At 31.8% G+C, this 15,895-nt stretch overlaps 1 protein-coding gene across 1 annotated transcript in view; it reads left to right on the top strand.

Annotated features, from left to right (window-relative positions):
- Window positions 1-15,895, top strand: part of LOC108553169 (Kv channel-interacting protein 1) — a 19,646-nt gene that overhangs the window by 1,056 nt on the left and 2,695 nt on the right. The window contains exon 2 of the mRNA XM_017907963.1: window positions 5,226-5,500. Within this exon, the coding sequence (XP_017763452.1) occupies window positions 5,336-5,500 (165 nt within the window). The 5' untranslated portion in view covers window positions 5,226-5,335. The remainder of the gene's footprint in view (window positions 1-5,225; window positions 5,501-15,895) is intronic.

The raw sequence follows: 15,895 nt of genomic DNA, 5'->3' as shown, positions 1-15,895 counted from the left end.
TCTTATTTCATTCATATAATTAATGTAATTTCTCATAGATACAAGAACATTAGATCTTTTAATTATATAATAGGTAATAACATAAAAATTAACATCAATTACTTATTTTATACACATTGTGGTACAACGATAAAGAAATCTTCAATTTTTTAATTATTACGGTAATTAACGACAAATTATTAATGTTCCTTTTCTTTTATATATATTTAATTTAGGTAAAATAATTTTGTAATACAAAGATATTTGAGCTGTGATAATTTTAAACATGGCGAATTACTTCAATTAATCGCGTTCTTTATCTAATCGCGTAATTGAGTTTTCACGTATAATCGGTATCGTTATGTCTGTTTTATCCGTCAATAAAACGAATGGATAGAACGGATAATGATAACGAAGATGTAATACGGGTTTATTGTCAAAACGATCTGTGAGCATCGCCATAGAAAAGCAATTCTCTGGAAGATTTAATGCGGTGTGTAGCTAATTTCTTGCACGCATGGTATTCGGTTTACTTCACCGTCTATTTTTGATGGCACTAGAGCGATCTGAAAATTTACTTCTGACAATGAGCATGTCTACATCATCTAATGAGAATATACAATTTAATTCTTATGATAATTGATAATTAAGGTGAATAATTAATGGCACTTGTACCAAAAGAAAATGCTTCCAATATTTCAAAATTTAAAACTGGATACTTCAGATATAATTGCAAATATTAATACGATGTTTCTTATTATATTCAATAAAAGAGTGATTCAATTTTTGATTTTAAATTCTTATAATATAATTAAGCAAACTGTACAAAAACACAGTGGTACATCATAGAAATAGTACGATCGGAATAGGTTAGAATGATCCAACATGTTGAGTGTTCTAAAAGATGTAAACTTATTTATAACAACTGGATTGATATTAAGTGGCATGGTAAATAAGATGTTACCTTTTTGTCTATTTTTCGTGGCATTAAAGTAATCTGAAAATTTCTTTTTGTCAATGAGTACAACTGCCATTGTCCAATTGAATACCGTGGAATATGTTGTAACTTCGGTAGAATAATAATTAATAATTCGATGAAATTTTTTCATGATATAGGTGACTTGTAAGATTCTCATGGAAATATATATTTTATAATTGTCGTTTCCAATTTTGTATTTTATGTAATATACATTATTGCAATATACATAATTAGCGAATCTTTCCTGTGATAGAGAAGAAGCGTAGACTCATTTTCTCGATTTAATTAATTCGTTTTTACAGCAGAAGTCATCGTAACGAACGTAGTCGTATAACAGTGGGTAATGAGGACCGCAATTAACGATTTGTGTAATTTACAGAAATTCCCTCGAATTCTGAAGTAGACTCATGTTCAGCTTCATCTTCCCGTTATCGATTATATCGCTTCTATTTGTACAAAATCTTCTTTATTAAACATTCGAACTTTTGGTTAATTTATTTTGATTATCGAAAGTTCCACGGACATTTACTTGGTCTATATCTTTCAACCAACTGAAAAAAATAAAAGATTAATAAAATTATTATACAACTAGATTATATAATTCTTACGTTATGATTCATCGGAATTTTAAGATTCATAGATCCACATAGATCCATAAAATTGCAATTACTAATAATTCAATAATTCAATAAGATTTCATTCGCAGAAAATATTAAATTTGCCACTTATTTATAATACGTTAATTGTACTATACGAATACTCACGCGACTTTACACTGGTCACACTAATGCTAGAAAGTCTCGTTTCACAAAGAATTCCCAATTCAGCCAAGATTTACAACACCTACCATTCCCTTGCTGGGAAGGTCGATAAAGGGGTCGCGGGGGAGTGTTGGAGAATGTGGGTGGATTTAAGCGGAGAGCATCGAAATTTATTCCGGAAATTCGCGCATGTACTGCTTTTGCCAACTTTCCAACGAAGCGTCGAATAACTGTATCCAATGCTATAGACACCACGCGGTAACGAGGCTATGTATTTCAGGTTACATATGTATCGTATAATGTCCATATATCTATGTGCCTATGAAAATAAAAATTCGCTTTATCTATCGATCCTCGCGCTCGTACGCGTACAATCACGATTCATTCGATCTTTCCAACCGCTTTTACTCGTGTTCATAACTTCTATGCGGTGAAACGACAAAACGATTGTTGTTTTTGTTACGTGCCAGCTTTTTACGTAGAAAAATGTACAGTTAGGTAGAGGTGTTTCAATGTTTGTTTGTCGTAGAAGAGGGTTGAAGATTCGATACCTATGCTTGGTTTAGGATCATTCTTTTATTCCATGTTTTTTCCTTAGGAAATTCTTCTTTCGTCCTTTTTCATTTTATGAAAAATTCTTTTTTATTTTGGGAAAGCTATGTAAAAATGGTTTACGATTAGATTAGCATTAATTTATATCTATATAATTCTAGAGAAAAGAACTAGTTCCAGGATTTTACCAGGTCAGTGTTACGGTATTAAAAATGTTTTTGCAGTTAGAATATTGAAATGAAAAAAAAATTCGGGAATAACGTAAAATGGAATTGTTTTTTTACGTGTTGAAAATAGTTTGCAACTCATAATGGTCGAACTTCTCTTTTTTAGGATATTTAATTTAATTTTCAGTTTTGTAAAACTCGCGAATAAAATGGAAACATTTAAGCATAGTAATCGTGTAAAAAATTTTAACTAGCAATGTATGATTTTAGGTGAACGTTTCCCGTGTACTAGGGAAAGCAAAAAAAGTATGTTCCACGAAAAAAAGAAGTACGAGTTGTTCCATCAGGAAACAACCACCATAAAATATTTGAAGTCAGCAGCCACGTAAAAATGGTCTAGAAATAGATTGAAGCTTCTGTGTAGTCAGAGGTAAAGCACTGAAAGGCAACCTCGAAATGAAAATCAATTTTAAAATGAATGAAAACTTACAAACAAAAGCGATACAAAGGATGAAATCGACGAAAGCGATAGGTTGTTTCTTTGTCCCATGATTCGACTGTATTTGCGTTCATGTATTCATTGCTCTTTTTCGTTCTATTTCACTTCTGAAACAAAATAATTCAATACAGTCCAAAGAAGAAAATTCTATCTTAAAATCAATCAGATTTCATGACTTACAAACTAAATGCTAATAATTGATTGAATGAATATTCTGTGATTATAATGATATTAATTGTAGTATATTTCGAAGATAAAAGAAATTTAATCGAGTTTTATAATGTGATTAAACACAGTGATTCATTAAATTATCGCCCTATAATTATAATAATATTGATTATAGTATATTTTAAAATTAACATATTCTCAACTACATGAATCACATATTACTAGGCGTTACTAGTAACTTTTCTAGAGGCATACTTCTACAAAATCATACAATTAAGAATTAGTAATGAGAAATTTAAAAAACGAGAGCTCTCATTATCTATCAGTATGTATTATAGAAAAATTTGTTGGAATCAGATATAAAAATATATAATATTATATTATATAGTGTTATAAATCATAATATATTATTATAAATAATAACGCAAAGTGTGAGAGATTTTATCGTATAATTTTCTGTGTTTATAGTAAAATTAATTTAGAACAACTTCTGAAGCAATCTATTCAAGTTCATCAGAGGGTGAATTGAAATGAAACGATTCAAAAATGTTATTAGAGGTACGCTTTGAACCATCATCGATTCTTGAAAGAAGGCAGCGATGCCTGACGAGTATCCACACGTTTATTATCTTTCTTCTCTTCGGTTCTTTACAGAACATGTTATGACATTGTGTTTGATTCAATAGGCGTTAACCGAGTGACCTGAATCTTGCCAACCGTATGGAACCTTATGTAATTTCTTTCTTTTTTTTTTCTTATAAAGATTACTTGGATCTTGTGCATCGATGGGGATGACATTCAAGTCCTATCTCCCAATGTAAGGACGTAATATCTGAAAGTAAATACACAAAAATAAGTATAAAAATTAAATTAATTATCTTAACAAACCTTAGCAAAATAATACAAAAAGTATATATACCAAAATAGCGATTAGAGAAATGTAAAAATGTAAATGTAATTATTAAATATATTTAATGTATCTGTTTACGGTGTGAGTAGAATAAGACCGTGTTAGGTCAGACCACACGATCCGCAACACGTGGCATTCCGTAAAATTTTATTCGTTAGAAGATCGATCGACATCATTTGGTCTGATTCTGTTGCAGATTCACTGTAATGTCCATGGGCAAATATTTGATTCGGCAGGTTTCAGTTTGCCATTCCTGTACGCTTATGTGTACAAAACCCAAGTACATAGCTGGTGCTTTAAATCCGTCATTTTACAACCACCTCCCATGAATCTGCTTCGTGCATTCGACTATCGTTCGTCCGCCGGATGTTTATGGAAGCCTTGCTTAACCCATATATGCAAATTACATGGCAACGAGCGCATATCTATGAAACATCACGAAGCATCGCTTTGAATTGTTCCAGCTGTAGGCTATTTGAACTGAAACATGTTCTAATATTCCCTTTTGATGTTGGATCCATACGAATTTTCATGAATATTCTTTCCGTTCTTTGAGAACATATGAAATACTTATTGCAAGATGTGGTTTTCTTTTCATTTTTTTAAATTTTGTACAGTGTTTTTTCGTGCGTTAAAATTTTGTTTGAGTTTTTCTACATGAAAGAAACAGAAAAGTTTAGTAAAAGTCCTGTTGTTTGAAACTTCGTTTACGAAATATAAAAGGTTTGAAGTAAATAAAATTTAAATTAAACATGCTAAAGTTTGAATTGCTTTTACCTTGAGAATGAGGTATTAGACAAACCAGTGGTAAAAACTTGTTAATTTAGCATAAAGATTTAGTGTGATTCTTTTTATATGTACCAGTTTATTCACTGTCTTATAACAGATTTAATTATCTTATACTCTCGTATAACTGTGAGAAATTGTATATCTTTATAAATGTTTCTTTGATCCTGGGTCTGATTAGTGATTTACCCTTTCTACTTTTAAAGTTAAAATTGAACTTCATCAATTCCTTCTTGATCATGTGTCAATTAAATTCATACAATTAATTTTCACTATCCACATATCTATATTAAATTAAATTTAGATAGATATATTTTAACCTTTATTTATCTATTTTTATATATTATATTCATTATGATCATTATAGCTCATCGTTCCACCGTATTTGCACATCTGTAAGATCTAAATAAATTTCATAATGAAGGGGAACATGAAGTAACTGTGGTGTGACTTTGGATGACCCAAGAGGAGAACACCTATCAAATCGGGAAAAAAAGGAATTTTGTCGAAAAAGAAACACTGGACTAACCACAAATGGCTACGCCGCCGGACTCACCAGGACCGGAAGAGGTTCTGTTCGACTTCGAGAGTACGCGAACCAGACAACAGACTACCAGGCCGGTTGCCCTCGAGGAGCTGCTTCGACAAACTAAGTTCTCCAGACAAGAAATACGAGTGATGTATCGTGGCTTCAAGCAGGTAAGATATCTTAAATAACGAATCTGAAAATACAGCTGATGATACAGAGTCGTGATTCCTGGAACAACAAATAAGGATGTGAGTCATTCTTGAGTGGTTTAGCCACTTCATTTCTCTCACTATGATTCCGAATCAAAATTTCATTTGTAAGTAGCAGAAAATAGCGTTAAATAAGGGTTTAATTAAATGTAATTAATAACATTAGAGATTTTTCATTCTTCATCAATATTATGCAATTCTATAATTTTCTGTACATTGATATTTTATTAGAAATACAGAGTAGAATTGACCTTATGAATTATTTTAAGTAATCATTAACTATACATTAATTAACTAAATCATTTTCCATTCTAGTTATTCCAGGAATCATAACTCATTTTGTATCGGCTTTCAAAGTTTGTTACCTCTCGACTTGACGTCAATTTGTAGCACGATGGAGTGCTAATGAATTCGTTTCATGAAGTCACTTAAGCCTTTGAAATAATACTTTACAAAGTAAAAATTCAATATATTGATAATTTTTAGTGAAATTAAATTGTCAAATTTTTAGTCAGACTTTTTGTAAAATTAACTATAATTCGTGACAGCTGTACTTTTTTAACCAGTTGACTGCATGTTTCTGGCTTGTCATCAATTTTCTTCATCATAATTTTATTTGCATGTATATTCATGAGAAGCGAAATCGTTGCTGTGGAACCTTATTTTGAATATCTCCTACTTCTCTCCGATTGTTCGTATGAAACATACGATGTTCATCTGAAAATATTCTTTGATGAATTAACAATTATTTCTTATATGTTGATTGTGGCAATTCATTATTTCTAATGTTTCTGGATGTAAATATTTTTTTGACGGACTAAATGATCAGTAATAGGAAGTAGACCAATGAAAACTTTGAAAACGAATTCTTAACGAAACTTTTAAAATTAGAGATCTTTTTTTTTCTTTAATTTACAGGATTTTATATTATATATATATTTTTTATATATATATATGCACATACAATAATGATCTCTCTTTAATCAGAGACGTTGTGTGTAAATACACGTAATACTTAAGATTTCCGTGACAAATATGACCTTGACGTGAAAACGAGGAACTACGCGCTTTATTTTCGCAACAAATGAGTTTTCGAGGCTTAAAAGTGGAATATAACCTGCAATTCCAGACCCGCGTCACTCGTAAAATATTTACATAGCGTTTGGAGGGTAGTAGTTCCTCTTCGAACTGAGTTTTCTTCAAGGTTGATGTTGTTTCTATATAAATGTCGGAGGTGTATGTTCTACAGGTCAATACGATAGTTCAAAATGCTTGTTGTTCTAATTCGAAGGTTGAGGCCTGGATTACTGCGTTTTTTATGTTAGTTGCACTAGCTGATCGCATGAAATTTTACTATTTAAAGTTCTGATGTAGATAATTTATGTAGGAGAAGAAAGTCAAAATCAAACCACGTCCAAAAACCTAAAACTAGAAATTTGTTTGATATTTTTAATATCGTAATATCATAAACGAGATATAATTTTAAGTGCACGAATATAATGTTAGAATTTTATAATGCATTGTAAGTTTATAAAATAAAATATTTAAAACCATATTAATATAATTAGAAAAATGAGTATTTAATAAAGTAATCTCTCTTATCTTAATTTTCTAATTTATTAATTTCATGAGAAAGTAGAAATTATTTTTGGCTATCTTTCAAGAAATATTCTCCAAAGTCACTATTGTTCCCTTTCTTTTACTTGGCAAACAGAACATTTTACTTGGAAGAAACAGTACTCGATATCGAGTACTTCCTTTTCGACTAATTTTTTAAATGTTTGGACGTTCGAAGTCACTTACCTACGTTTCCTTTATTGAGAATATAACTTTGTACGAACAAATGAGTTTCGAACTGTGGCAAAACCACCTGTACGTTCCGCGGTAATTTGTCGAGTTTAGAACTTTCTATTCTTCAACCAGGATTTACCCATATTGCACGATGTCTGTCTCATTTGGACAAACCTAGTAAATTGAACGTATTATTCTTGCTGAAAGAAACATTTTCGGTGATGTAACATTATTAAATTTTCCACTTCGTGAATTAACTTTAATTAGTACAAATAAAATTTTCATAAGATATATAAAAATAATTTACATACATAGTGCCAGAAATTTCGAAAAAGTAACTTTCTAGTCATCTTTTTATCTATTCGTCTTCTTTCTCTTTTTCATAATTTAGAAATATTCAAGAAAAAAATAATAAAAATTGAATATTGTCTCACGAATGTATGCCTATTAACAATATCAATAAAATTCCTATTACTTTCTGCCTCAAAGCTGCGAATATTTTTACGCATTAATACGGATCCTCAGCTCAATTAATAGCAGATAAAAGTCAGCAACGGTCCAAACGCTTCAGTTTTCGATAGCCGTCGATAAAGATAGCTAGGACAAGCTAGACAATGAAGGGACGGTTTGTCGCCTGGCACAGTCAATATTACTCGAGGACCGTCGCGGATCTCTATTTTAACACGTTTCCACGTGGTTTAATTTTCACTGGTGCAATCAACTTCCTAAATCGAGCAAAAAACCTCTTTGTAGCATACAATATGTCAACACATTGAAATTGGCACATCTCGAATCGACAAGCGCGATCGATTGATTGATCGACGTATCTCTAGTTGTTTCACAGATGGCGTAAGATGAATGAAAGTGGATAAGCGTGTACAGATAAAACTCTTGTTATTCGTATACCAATGATCAAAGCCGTAGACACAATGTGGTAGTTTTGACGTGTGCGGCTTTTAACTACAGTTTTTTTTCACAACTAAACACACATATACTAGATATCGATCCGGGTTTTATGCTCTTGCCAGCCTAGAAGTATGTCACGAGGATTACTATTTTGCGAGACGCCGTAAAATTTTGGAACAGTGCTAAAAATTTCGGAACAGACGGATGGAGTGACTTTCAATCATCCATTTCATTACAAAAAGTAAAATAAGGAATATATAACAGAGGTTAGTGAAATATTCTTTGGAAAAACTGACTTATTATCAGGAACATTAATTTTGATGTGAAAATAAATCAAATGTGATAAATGAGGTTAATCATTAGAAATGCCCAATTATAATGTATTGTGTATTATAATTGTGTTTTTCAATGACATCTTTAAAAATAGTCTTTATGTATCGAAATATTTGTTTCTATTCGTCGTTTTCAACAATAGATTATTTGAAAGATAACCTGTGCGTATAGCATTTATCATATTTCAAGCAAACTTTTTTCAAGTTTGTTTTAATCTTATAATATCAAAGGAGAGACTTAAGTGTGTATTCTTAATTAAAAGAGAATTGAATTAAAAATGAAAGAATTAAGCTGGTTGAATAGGGTTATTTATTTTTTCGTTACATAGATTCGTTGAAAAGATCGAAAGGTTGAATATCGTAAGTACATTTGTCGCAGTCACTCGTGGACGAGCACTTACACCTGACGTAAAACTGAAAGCCTCGAGACCTGGAACGGTTTGTGTGTATGGCGAAAAAGCTTGGACTTTTCGAGAGTTCCTTGGGTGTTTTAATTGCGCTATTTCGCTACTATACGCTTGCCACTTGAGCCTTTAAGACTGGCAATTGTGTCAAGAGCATGCGTTTGCATGGCGATAAAAATGCGCATGCAAAGTATCATGAGTATATGCGCGGTATATTATTAACATAGGTTATGTCCACACATGTTAAGTTTCTGATACAAAAAAATATATATTTTTTAATAGATTAATAACATTTAATAACATTAAATCAACTCAAAATGTATTTTAAATTACCAGGTGAAAATATTCCGTTTATTATAAAATTGTATTTCTAATTACATAATATTTTTATCCACTAAAATTCTTGTTTCAGTTATCATTTCGTTACCATATTCTCAAAAAACTGAACAAAGCCACGGTTATCATGGTAAGTTTTTAAAGAGTATTACATCTAAAAACGAAGTATCCATACTTCATCTTCTCGGAAGAATGTACCGCAAAGCATCGAATTTATTTTCCTCCATGGCATTGATGTATGGTTAGCTAGCAAACAGGTCCGATATTCTCTATTCTGTGGCCCCTTTGTCACAGCTATCGAAGAAGCACAGCATAGCCTCATTGTTTCCCTTCTTCTTTCTCTCGATCTTGAAGCTGGAGGACAGAAGTCTTTTTTCCTTTTTTTCAATGGAAGCGTAAAGGTTAGGCGAGCGTTAGCACGCTCGTCCTATTGAACTCGATTCTATTTAAGGGAGTATGGCAGGAGAGAGCGTGTCGGTGTGTCGGTATCTAGTGGAAATCGAAGAAGGCCGACACCAGAGGCCACGCCGAGGCCAGGACCTTGACGTTTAGGAAAATTGTAAGGATTTAGGCTCACGTATAGCCACACGCACGAAGGTCGATTGGATAGATGAACTCCTCATGAAGTTGTCAATTTCTAATTTGGATGAACCTTCGAACTTTCACGCATCACTCTGACCTATTCTAGGTACCCCATCGTTGGATAATCAGGCTTTACTTGGTTTGCATGGGGTAAATTGATGCATATTTTCTTTCGTTGATAGTAGATAACGTTCGGAACGACTGAACCTGAAGAAAGTCAAATTGGAATCATAAAGAATACTACTTAAATATGTGTCAATATTTTGGTAAACGAGTTTGAATAATTCTACATTTCTACAAATAAATGTTTATAAAAAAGGTGAAAAGGTAGGATTTCATTTTAAATTATTAATTTCTTTTTTTAAATTATTAAACAGTATTCGTAAAAGAATCAGATTGAGAATACATTGACTGGTTATGGAATATTTCTTACAGGGTAAAAACGAATTTCGACTTGTTCTTTCTATCTAATGTAAAAAGAAGAACGACGTCGTAAGTATAGGTTAACGAGAACTATAAGTTGAGTGGCTCTTCACTGAAGAATCCAGCGTTTCTAGAACCCACTAGTCTCTTCTCAATTCAGTTTGCTCCATCGTTTTATGGAATAGTTTCGGTCATCTTCATTTACTTTTGGTCTTCCATTTTCACCATGCAAATATTACAATCATTATTTTATCGATGATGTTTGTATTATATTTCAATTCCAATTGCAATAACTGTTTCAATTGTAGTCCACGTGTTGATTGAAATTCTAATGAGGAGAATTTCGACGTGCTCTCTTGAGGGACGGAATTCAATGGCGCTGTTCTGTGTAATTGAAGCGTACCTCCATAATTTACTTTCTCTAACACAGAGATAGGTTAGCCTAGAATACCCTGTGAACTAATTATTTAGAAAACATTTGCATAAGCATCAACAGAATCATTTATGTTCTTTTATTAAAATGGTTGTATTAGAATTATTTATTTCTTTTATACTAATATTAGTTTATTTAGATTAAGTATATATAGTACCATTACTGGTATTATTTGGTCGGAAAATGGTGCGCATAGTTGCGATTTAAATTACAGTTGCTATGTTATTAGTGCGATTAAATTGGCGGAATTGCGCGAACTTCCGACGTGAATGTCAAATTAGGAAGCAAGAATCGATTTCTAACGTAGGAATCTTGTAATGGATAGCGTTCTCTATAGGATATAACTGAGGATCATTTTTGGCGAACATAAGTATGGTTCCGAGGGAGTCATAAAACGTGACCTCCTGAGAGTCGATAAAATTTTATATTCTCGATCGTTCGATAAAATATTGTGCAAGATTTCATGAGACTCACTTTACTGTAGAAACATGTCACCATTAAATTGTGTAAATTGTTCCTTTGGTTCCTTAATTTGATTATAAATATCTCTTGGAAGAATCTAATTAACTAAATTTATTTCTTTTTTATCAACATTTATAAAAAATGTACTTTTTATTACACAAATTCACAATTTGTTTCATATACCATAAAACGTTAATTAAAATAAGATTGTACAATCAAGGTGCATACCCACAAAATAATAATAAACAGCATCCTTTGTAAGTAATAACAAAAAGTATGTTGTTTCAGTCAATTTCTAATTAAGATTATCCTTATTCTCCAAAATACAAAATTATATACATTGGAGTATTGAGTAATTAATCGATTTTAACATTTAAGTTCCAAAGATGTGACATAGCTCGATCTTGAGATTATTTTTCCGGATTCAAACATGCAGAAGGGTAGAGAGCAGGATTAAATCTGTTTTCCTTCCGCGGGAAACGGCGCGAAAGAATATCTCTAGGATTGCATGAAACTGGACCTTCTGTTTTTCCCCCGCATCCGTTCGTCTTAATAATGGAAAAAGTCTTAGCTCTGGCCTACTTCTGCCGCAATTTACCGTGCTCACGGCTCTCGCATAACTTCCTCGAAGTAGCTGCACCCTCGTTCCGCTGCTCTTTTGTTGCCAACTCTTTCATTAGTCCTTCTCCATTGCGACGGTCATTTTCGCCGTACTTCCTCAGATTTCGACCAAAAATCCGAATAGAATAGAATTATTGTAATCGAATATTATGCAGAAATGTTGGTTATATCGCTAACATTAAGATTCCATTGTTTCCCGTGGGCATTTATAAGAAACCAGTGCAATTAGTTCGATTATTTTAATATTTCTACGAAATATTAACTATATTATAGGTATCAAATGAAAATACATATCTTCTTTTATTTTTCTCGTTTATATTCCTTATGTAATGCATGTTTCTTTTTAATTCTACGTCATTTTATATTTTTATTATATAAAGTCATACTTTTTACCCCCTTTTATAATATTTTTTATTTCTTTATTACTTTTATTTGTTTATTCTGATTTCATTTTTTATGTAAGCTTACATTTTACTATTCATTGGTTTTATGTAATCTATGTTTAGTACATTAGCTTGCAATCAGTTACATAGAAGTAGACGAATCAATGGAAATTTTCTGTGCTGTGTTCAGTATCTCTTTTGTTTTCTCCTTCCTTTTCTGCTGTTTACTCCTGAAAAATAACGAATGCTGTTAAAACATTGTTTGTCGAAATGCATCGCCCTTTTTTTACCTAACTACCGCCTCGTAGATCGAGTATTCCGATTGTTTGGAGAAATTGCACATTCGAGCTTCGAATGCCACTATGAACGGAGCGTTTTTCAAAGCTGCCTCAAATTGCTCTCCAACTAAAACCATGCGATATTTTAAAATTATTGTATACTTACAATCACATCTAAATTTAATAAAAACAAGTATAAAAATGTTATTCCCTTTACCATATTTAACCAATACTTTTCTTTTAATTGATAAATAAGTCGTAAAAAATAAATCAAGGGGATTTTTATCACTATAAGGCACCTAACAGAAAGTTTCCATGAAATGCCACGAAATATCAAAAGAAAATTTGAACATTTCTGTTTTTTAAACATTTTACACGTTGAATAACTGTTAATTTAATTTTTAATTATTGCTGATATCATTACTGATTTTTATTATTTACTTTCATTAGGAACATCTTACTCGTTTCGTTAAAATCATTGTTTGACACGTCGAGATTCAAACTCTCGGACTTGATGCAACCAGAACCCAGTACATCGGCCAATGCAGCACCTCCTGCAGTTCCTATTCCACAAGCACTCAGATTGAGAACTTCCAAACTTTCGTTTCTTAGCAGATCTAAAACCAACACAGACAATGAACTCTACGAAATGCAATTTTCAATGTTCTTTACCGAGGACCTAGGATCTAACTGGGTATAGCATACCAGAAATAATTTTGTATAATTTAATTATGATACATATTAATAATTTCTTAAATTATTATTAAATTTCAATTGCAACATTTTTCTCATTTGAATTTTTAGGAGACAGTAAGAGATATATCTTTTTCTAACATAGAATGTATAATATAATTTATCGTGGCTATAGTTCTGAATTTTATATTTATTATACATATTTTTTTAGGTAAAAGGGCCAAAAAAATATTGAAAAATTTATTTAGAAAAATATTCAACACCGACTTCCCCTCCTCACGTTATTATATATCCATTCTGGTATAACATTTTTCTGCCAAAGTATCTTATCAAATATTAAGGAGTAATACTATACATCTACATGATCTAATTTCTAAATCATGGACTATTCGACCAGATGCAGAAGTCAAACAGATATCCAATGTATATAACTTCCGGCTGAAACACGCTGGAGATCAACAGGACGGAAAATGTGCACGATGTTAGTTCTACGAGATACAATCACCGTCACGGCTTCAATACGATAGACAGTATAAATATTGACTCATAAGAGGATAAAGTTAGCAACCCAATACTTTGTACACTTACAAGCACACACGTGGGATGCCCCGTCGTCTAGCACAGGATTCAGTCTCAAATTCAAATGCTTTAGTATCGCGTGCTCTGCCTTCAGCAGCCCATAGATTATACCGGCCACTCCTTCTGGCCCTATGTCGTTATTCGCTAAGTGTATGGTCTTCAAATTTTTGTGTAGCGAGAGAAATTCACCGACTGCCTGAGCTCCTTTATCTGCCAGTTTGCAGTGCGAAAGGTCTATTTCCTCTATCTGGTTTAAAAATACTAAGTATTAAAAATAGTTTACAAAAAATTAGAATATTATAAAAAATAGAGTTTTGAAGAATAAAGTATCAGAAGCAAAGCATTATAGAAAATAGAACATTAGAAAATAACATGGTAAAACTTTATATCATGACAGATAAGATATTAAGAAAATAGGGAATAAAGACATCAAATGTCAAAGGCAGATTACTGTAAGAGATAAAATATTAAAAGTAGATTATTATAAATATTGGGATTATGGGTAAAAAGAAATAAATATCTGTATTTTATAATTATCTTTATTCTCTCCTAAGGAAGGTATATCTCAAGTATTCTAACTGTTCGCGTAAAGAGTCAAAACTAGAGTGAAGAAGAAAAGATATACGATTGCAGCACGTCCTGGTCCCCTAAATATTATCTAATGTGTAAAATAAACACTTCACGCGTTTCCGGAACCTCTTAGGCGCATAGTTTAAAGATATATGTATTTCTCCTGATAGATTAATTTTTGTATATACGTTAAGACGTATCTTATTTTCAACAATAAAAAATAAGATTTTATAAAATCTCATTAAAAAAAAATTGGATATTAAAATAGAAAGTACTATGATTTTTATCTTCTAGAAGTTGTAGTAGTTGTAGAACACTTTTCTTTTAACTCTATTTCTTCTAAAACTAATACATGTACAATGACGATTTCAGATATCGGGAATAGCAAAGTTATTTAAACCATATAATTCTCTGTGAATTTAGTTTTATCGTCATAATACTAACATTATCGTTTTCCACCATTCCTTGGAGAAGAGCCGCGATACGGGGTTGGTCCAGATTGCTCCTAGTCAAAGTAAACTTCCTCAATCTTGGACAAGCCTTAATCCCTCGACCAAAACCCATACAATCTTCAATGGAAATCCTTTTTTTTTATGCACATAAATCAGTCTTTGAGAAATACTGAATATCTAAAGTAAGCTGTGGCTTGGAAAAGCGACTCACTCGAAGTCTCTCCACTCGAAACCGTCGTTCATGTAAACGAGCCCGAAATTAATGCGAATTTCATTGAGATAAGGAAACCGTGGCAGAATAAGTTCTAAGGGAATGTGATGAACAGTTTCTTCCTCTAGTAGACATGGATCCTCTTCGTTTAGGGATATCCTGTGCTTCCTGAAAGATTTGGAGCAGATATGTTAAATACGTAACGCGAAGACTTATGCAATTAACATAACGTAAAAATAGTTTCTCCTTGTTATATTTTGTAAATCCATTTTGGATTTGAATAGAAACTTCGATTTAAATCTGAAATGATGATTGAAATCTGTACCTAATGATTTATGATAAACGACTTGAACGTATAGCAGTCAGTACTGAACAACAGAGGTGGTCGTAACTACCTTTGTCTGTATTAAATATACAGGCATAATAGTCATAGTGAAACATACTTAAGCTGTACAATTTAACGTCAGAATTCTTAATTCAAGCAGACAGGTCTTAAGCACCCTGATATTAACGTATCACTAACTGTGACAAAGCAAAATGCAATGACGTTATAGCGTCAAAATCCTCCTATAAAATGAAACTCTTACCTTCCTAAAGCCTTTAACGATCTTAACTATAAGCGTCTGAACAATGAAACTCTTAAAACTTTAAAAGAACTTACTTTTCAATTTATGTTGTATAAGCTGCATTATATGAAGGGCTCAAAAGAAAAGTGGTACAAGTGAAAGCTTAAAAATTTATAACAAAATCCAATGATTAAATACAATTACACTCTATATATCTAACTTTTGGAAAAGATCTACTTGCAACAATTATTTTCTAGACTTCTTATATGATATAACGTGAGTAAAATATTTAAAAAATACTTGATGGGTATCAAATATTACTTTATCTTTATAT

This window comes from Eufriesea mexicana, unplaced genomic scaffold, assembly GCF_001483705.2.
Source record: "Eufriesea mexicana isolate 0111107269 unplaced genomic scaffold, ASM148370v2 scaffold9538, whole genome shotgun sequence".
NCBI classification, from domain to species: Eukaryota; Metazoa; Arthropoda; class Insecta; order Hymenoptera; family Apidae; genus Eufriesea; species Eufriesea mexicana.
This window is presented reverse-complemented; position numbering and strand designations above follow the sequence as displayed.